We start from the raw sequence: 7,620 nt of genomic DNA, 5'->3' as shown, positions 1-7,620 counted from the left end.
ATGTACTCAAGATTTCAACAGATTTCTTATGTATTATAATTCTGGTATCCAAGATACTTTACTGGTCTACTTATAGGACTCAAAAATGAACTTGAGGAAGAGTCTAAAAAACTCTCTGCTTTGCCACTATGCTCTCCTAGGACAGTAGACTACTGTTAGACTGTAAAAAATATTTCAATAATTGATAGAGTACGAACATACTACAAACGCTTCGAAAGTTTTTTTAAAATTCAGTCATTGCATTTTTAAACTTGTACATCGTTTGTAACGCTGTTGTGAAACCCGAAAGGGGATCAGGCAATTCATTGACTGTGACGACTGCAACATTTTAGACGTATCTTACCTGTACCTGTAAATTAATGCTCTCAAATGTATCGACAAAATACGAGGAAAATCCAGCAAATGAATTGATTCTATGAAAACTCAAAGAATTGAAATTGCTTATGTAAAATGTTCATAACCAGAGATTTCATAACAGAGTTCTTAACCATAATGATTTTAAACCAGAAAATTCTTTGAACTCACACGCTAATTCGCCAGCTGACTCGAACGAAAAACGCAATTTTTGCGCAACCACATCAGGCCTACACTTCAGCGCCGAGATCAATATGTTATGTTATATGTAATCATTAACCATGCAATAGACTCCTGCGTCTCGGAATAATTTTCTCGAAATAAACACCGATTCGACACTTCAGCGAACTCGCGTGCGAACTCGCCTGCGAGCTCGAACTTCATTTTCAACTGTGGCACTCATAACTCCTTCAATTATAGTGCTCCAACTGATGGACCTTAACCAGCGGAAACTTAATTAAATTATAGACTTAGTTACTGAATATTTTTCTTAACTCTTCATCATGAAAATATATATTTAATGTGCATTACAGTACAATATTGCATATGGAAAAATAAAAAGTATGAAAATTTTATCATAATTTTTACTTGCCTTGTCAAGAATATGCGCCATGTTAAATTACAATATGTAGCAAAAACAATCTTAATAGCCGAGCCCACGATCGGAAATGTCAATTAACTCGTTTCAAGTTATTGCATATGCCTGTAAACTAAAAACAAAGTCTACATCATATCATTATGCGGTTCGTCTCGTTATGTCCCGCTATAAAAGATATAAATTCCGTGAAATTTTAAACCTCCTATTTTAACCGGGACGTTTCGTCTCGTCTCGGTATCGTCCCGGAATTTCCAGTGAGTGCTGAACATTGTCCCGGTTTTTGTTGCAAACCGGGACAAAGCTTTTTGTCTCGTCTCGTCTCGAATGGGAAAAAGTTCCAAAAGCAGAAGTCTGCCTTGCAAGTCCTTCAATTCTGAAGAGATCTGCCTAGTAATTAAGAATATAAGTACCTAATTATATCTTATAAACAATGCGCCACGATATTAATTATTGCAGATATTTACGTCGTTTTGTTAAAGTTCAAAACAGAAGAACGCAACTTATGCACAACTGTACTCATCACTAGTGCTAAAATAGTGAACGGATCTGCTTGACATTCGGAATAGAACCAAGTGTTAGCAATGAGCCACCAGACTTTTTTATAGTGTTTTAAGACACTATGTCAAAACTGTTTATGTATGTGTCCATAGCGGTTTACCAACCATTTAACCAATTAATGCGCTAATCCATTGTGTACCAATACTCGTGTGATAAAGCATCATATGCACCTGGAAGTCCCTGCCGGTTGTAAGTCCCATTTCGCCGTATGCAGGACTACTAATACGTATAACAAATCAGCCAAATCAAACATAACTATTATAAGGTTGCATTTGCGGTAATAAAGTTTGAATTTAATATTAGGTCACTGGGCAAAGTTTCGCGGCGAGCGACAAGAGTAGCAACCTTCTGCTGGACTTTCTTCAGTTAGATGCAAAATGTTCTTCTTAAGTAAAGAATTACTAGCTAAAAATTCGTTCATAACCCCGGAAATAATTGCCTCGAAAAGCCTTACTTATTTCAGTTTGAGAATCACGGACGCTTCGAAATTTTTTAGAAAATCAGACATCAGGTCGCGTACATGTTAGGGTAACATAGGGTGACGGGACCACTACGGGTCATGGGCCCATAGCGGGTTTCCCGCTAAGTATGGCAGATATTGGCCCTATGTTTTGCTAAGAGTTTGCGTTGACAAGTTACTCTCAAATAACTGTTTTAGCCCAGATAAAAGCTTTTTGCTGCTAAATACATTGTTTTCGATTACTCTATATAGGGCTTTTGAAAAAACTGTGAGTTATATTTTGAAAGTATTATTTATAGGGATAATTTTGAGTTCAAGTTAAGACCATTAGCTTCTAAACTAAAATGTTGAAACGACAAAAATTGAAATGTTACCTAGATATCTTCAAATCAATGACTAGCTTTTTAAATTACCAATTGCACTTCAAATTGCATTTTTTTTTTGATTTGCCGCCTCAAGGCAGCAGGTTCTAGTTTCTAGATATGCGTATTTATGACCCGGTATCGAGCTATTGACTCATGCCTTGCCAAAAGTTGATTTCAGTCAACATCAATGAGCCAAAAGTTGATGAGTTTTTATGGTGTTCTCTGAAATCACGATTAGGTACGAATTCTCTGAACATAAGATCTGAATTATGGACGTCACTGGAACGAAGTTTTTTCGGATCAAGTATATATATTTTTCTAGTCAAGGATACATTTTCTCATGTCAAGGATGAATTTTTTTATTGCGAGGATATATTTTTCAAGTCAAAGATATATATTTTTATGTCAAGGAAATATATTTTTTCAAGTCAGTGATAGATTTTTAAAGCCAAGAATATATATTTTTTTTCAAGTTAAGGATATGTTTTTTTTTTGTTGTTAATGAATGAATGAATGTAACATTTTTGTATCAAATTTTTCTTATTTTGAACTGTAAAGCGTTGTTTCATCATTTTTAAACAAAACATATGCAATTGTGGTAAAGGGACCAGAGGTGGACGCCTTGCCCCAAGCCCATGGGCCCACTGCCCCAGAGTGGGGCAATGGGCCAATTTTTTCGACACTTTTTACAATAAAGTGTCTCATTAAAAATTGCATAACTCTTTGGCATCTAATTCATGTCATAAATTCCTCATTAGTTGTAACTTTAAACGGAACAAAGAACTACCTCGTATCAATTAAAACTTTATCAAATATTTAGTTTAAAAAAGGAGGGCGTGCTGCCCCATGTTACCCTACACAGTTCAAACAGTCAATATGCTTAAATGTTTAAAATCAAATAATCAATAATGTGTTAAATAATAATCAAAGTCTAAACCATGTTTCAGCCTATAGAGTCTCTAATCCGTATCAGCTTATATAATTGGTGTAGAAATATGTTTTCGACCTTATTTAGACCTGAGCTTTGAATGACCAAATTTGAACACGAATTAAATAGCAAGAAATATTTAAAATAAGTGCGCCATATTTTATTTAAAACGTTAAAAAGACCACCTTCATTATGAATTCTTCGAAGTAGAATTGAAATCAATAAGAAAGCTTAATATACGTCGATTTGAAGCTATGAATGCTATTTGACTTAACATAAACAGACAAATGCAAATCGCACTCAATGAGCGGTTCCTATAACTATTATTGGATAATCAAGTGCAGAAGAACCACAAAAATCATACATTGCCGGGCATATGCTGCATTTCAGCTAATTAACCAAAGAATAATTAATAATCAGACCAATCAAATGATGTTTTATTATAAAAAGTACTACGTGAGCATAACCTAACCCTCCCTAGCTCCGTAAACGAAGTCGCAGTGCAGCGATGATTCTATACGCGGTTGTGCAGTCATGCCGGTTAACAAGACTTGACCTTCTGAAAGGATTACTTCGCGTCTCTCAATTGAACTCAAACGAGATGAACGAATACCTGCGTTGCAAGATGCCGTCGATGACTTAGGCAAAATAAATATTTACGTATAAGGGCACACTGCAACAAGAGTCATTTACGTTACTTGATTTCCTTCGGCACGCATGCAATTAATGACGTAAAATTTAATTTCAAATTTTCCGTTGGATGAATTGTTCACATGAATAATATATGAGCGAGTGAACACTTTCTGTTAATATTTGAATATAATTGCGGCAAGTGAGGTGTCGGTCGTCGCTCCGTAGGTATTTTTCAAGTGACCGCGAAGAGACGATGCGAGGATGAGTTGCCACAATAGCGTAATTTAGAAGAGCAACACCAGGGGACTCCCCACCCCGTCGGGGAAGTCTAATCCCAGGACGTTTACTACACTTTGAATCCCCATGCATGACGGGGCATCTTGTTGTTTGCGAGCTGAAATAGTTCTTCTTGCCACATCACCACAATATTACAAAACGTTATTTCGTGATAAAATACACAAACAACTGCGCTAATTAAATGATAATTATGTTCGCACACAAACATGAAATGAGTCTTCACTCGCTCCTTTCGAATTCCATTTATATGGTATTTTACCTCCTGCATATTTTAACAAGTGTGAATTTTCTTCGAAAATTCACCACTTATGATTTGGTGGGGGATTTGCCATCCGAGCAGGCCTTGCAAGCTCCATGCAGCTGCGCAAAAAGAAGAAACAAGATCTTTGCGAATGCGATGGACATCGACTCGTCCAGCTCCTGCATATCCCTTAAATATCGCGTAATAATATTATTACAATTTCGTGGCATACTGTAGAAGAATAATCTTTTTCTATAGAGAAAACTTTTCCTTTAAATTATGAGTGTCTTATTTCGGTTGATATCAACAAGTGTAACGCAAGTGGTGTAACGATTTATTTCAGTGATGGAAGTGAGAAGGGGGGTGCATAACATAAACTTCTGTTGTCAAGCTAATTTTTAAGTCGTGAGTTCACTACAGAAAACCCTAATAAATTAGCGTCTTCTGATCGGCCAATGACTGTGATATTCAGGAGAAACGGCATTTCCTATTGACAAGCCAAATTAATAACTGACGGTGCGTTCAGCTATGCTCCTAGCTTATTCGTTCACAAATTCCTCCGAGGAAATAATTCATTGTTGATCATAAGGGTTTGTATTAGAACGAAATACTTTCTTTAAAAGTCACGGAATAACCCTATCTTGTGTGTGAGGTTACGAAGCGTTACGTGTTAGGTATTGGAAAACTACGTGCTCTTTTCTCTTAAAAGCATCCTATTGCAAGTCAGATCAAATTATCATACATTATACATAAACTTGAAGAAATGTATTCTCATAATTCACTGTGTTTTATCTAGGTACATAATCGAGTGAACAAATAATTTTAAGTTACTTATTTGAGGTATTTTTAAGTTAATGTTCACGAGCTTCATTGACCTATAGCTGGGCTATTTAGTTTTGCACATGATGTTATTAAGAAATTACCTTGCATATTCAGGAAAGAACATGAGTTAAAAGTAAATTTTTCTGCAAGAATTATTTGTTACATAATTCATAGGACTAAAAATTCTGTTAGGATTTAATCTAAGCGCGTTAAAACCGATGTGATGCGAAAACGATTCTTTTAGGCCGAAATGCCGAGATGCATAAAACATCCTCAGGACAGTATAATTGGGTTCCATTTTAAGTCATGGTCAGTGGAGGGCAATCTTCGCGAAGCAATCTCGAAATAAGAGTGACTCGGCACTTTCGATCCGGTGCTATAAAATCCGCAGTCCGCATGGATCCGGCAGTCTTCGGTGGCGCACTCGCACTGCAACAACAACTTGGAAGCAAAAATGAATCTGGCTTTGGTAAGTATCCCAAGTTTGTAATAAGTACCAGTTATTATTATTTTTGAATAAATAAAAGAATTTTTATTGCTTGTTTAAAAGTCTGTAAATATTAATAATACGTAAATTTAAATAGATTACTCAGAATTTAGACTCGTCATTTTAGTTTTATTCTGCACATATCTATCAATTATTTATAATTTAAGAATGTATCCCGTACTTGATCGAAAAAGTATTATTTACCTGGCATTAAGTACTTTAAGAATATATTACTGTAATTTAATTGCTGCTGTGTTAATATCACTTCGTGTTTTACTTATTTTGAGTTACCCATAATAATCGAATGTAAATTGAGCAGCAAGCTTCTTGAGGATTGTTTTTGAAATTAAACGTTAATGCGCACACTTTTTAACCACGAACTGCAGCTTCGGGCGTTATTCAGTCTCAAAAGCATTTGTTTAAGTAGCCGGGTCAACTGAATATCGGGTGAAGGCTTTATTTTTCTCGCGTTTTTAGTCTATTGCGTCGGTATTCGGTAACATAACAGAATTTTTTTTAAACTATCCACTTCAATATGTTTAAAATCATTCTTTATCAATGGAATTGACAGAATACGCGTTGTGAAACGTTTCAAATTAATGAAGTTCTTGTTCATTGCCGGCAGGTAACCTTGACGCTGCTGCTGGCCATGGCGATGGTTGCAGGCTCGGACCAGGTCTACGGCACCGCTTCCAGGCTCATGAGCAGCGACGTGAGAAGCGATGTTAGTCTCGGACCTGCCGATGTTCGGGAGAAGAGAGAAGCTGAACCATCTCGTTATGGAGGCGGGAGGTTCGGTGGCGGTGGCTTTGGTCGTGGTGGCTTCGGAGGCTTTGGCGGTGGTGGTTTCGGTGGCGGTGGATTTGGTTATGGCGGATTTGGCGGCTTTGGTGGCGGTGGATTTGGAGGATTTGGAGGCGGTCGAGGAGGCTACGGCTACGGACGTTAAAAATTGTTTACTTGCCCCAGGGGCGGATTTTTTTCCAATTTCAAGATTCGTTGTTTTTGCAATGTCCTCGCGATCTCCACATTTATTTAGTAAGAAGAACAATTCACTCATAAAAAGTTCGATCAATATTTCAATCGAAGCAAATTTCCTGGCCAAAGAATGCAAACAATCGCAAATTGAAAAAGTTGTGATGATTAAGAGAAATTAGACGCATATATAACGAAAAATTTTAATACTCAATAAACAAACTATATATATGAATGAAATTTGTTTATTACCTACCTCTGTATGTTTGTTGTCTTATGAAAAATTTAATTCGAGACAGAGCAACGAGTTACAGTTGCGTGCTAATTCTGAACAATAGCGCGGGTATTTCTAAACAGAAAATCGAGTTCCTTCTTAAACTACAAAAAATACGCTTCAACAAAATAATTCCTATAAGCTCCAGGGCGATTAAGTATTGGTTAATGGAACGAAATTGTGTTATAACTTGAAAAAGTTCCAGAATAAAATGGCAATGAGATTAACGTGGAGCGGGACGAGTAGCGTTGTATTTTCTGTACTAAAAAAGTATTTACTAGTATTAAATAAAGTCTTAATCCCGAAAATGTACGAAAATTTACATTGTTATGAAATGTGATATCGATGCAAAATATTTTGCACACATTAAGGCCACATATTTGTAAGCAAAATTTTCAAATAAATTATAATATAAGTCTTCAAATAATATTTCACTTATATTTCGCCACTTTTACTGCGTGACGTTCTCATCGTATTTATTTGCAGGCGAGTTTACTTTGATGCGGACGCTGCATTTTCCCTTGACTCGGGTGCAGGGAAACAATAAGCGTGCCTCCAATATAAGCTGTCTTCATGATCTAGAAACATGTCAGCAGCCACATCATCTGGCGCATTAAATTACATAATC

The 7,620-nt window shown here is 36.4% G+C and overlaps 1 protein-coding gene across 1 annotated transcript; it reads left to right on the top strand.

Annotated features, from left to right (window-relative positions):
* The first annotated feature begins 5,647 nt into the window (after nucleotides 1–5,647).
* On the top strand, nucleotides 5,648–6,953 carry LOC108668917 (keratin, type II cytoskeletal 1). The gene is made up of 2 exons (XM_018156175.2): nucleotides 5,648–5,725; nucleotides 6,369–6,953. The coding sequence occupies exons 1-2, from the start codon at nucleotides 5,711–5,713 to the stop codon at nucleotides 6,690–6,692; spliced, it is 339 nt and encodes a 112-aa protein (XP_018011664.1). The 5' UTR covers nucleotides 5,648–5,710; the 3' UTR covers nucleotides 6,693–6,953.
* Nucleotides 6,954–7,620: the final 667 nt, after the last annotated feature.

The sequence above is a fragment of the Hyalella azteca genome, unplaced genomic scaffold (assembly GCF_000764305.2).
Source record: "Hyalella azteca isolate HAZT.00-mixed unplaced genomic scaffold, Hazt_2.0.2 contig5386, whole genome shotgun sequence".
Classification (NCBI taxonomy): domain Eukaryota; kingdom Metazoa; phylum Arthropoda; class Malacostraca; order Amphipoda; family Hyalellidae; genus Hyalella; species Hyalella azteca.
This window is presented reverse-complemented; position numbering and strand designations above follow the sequence as displayed.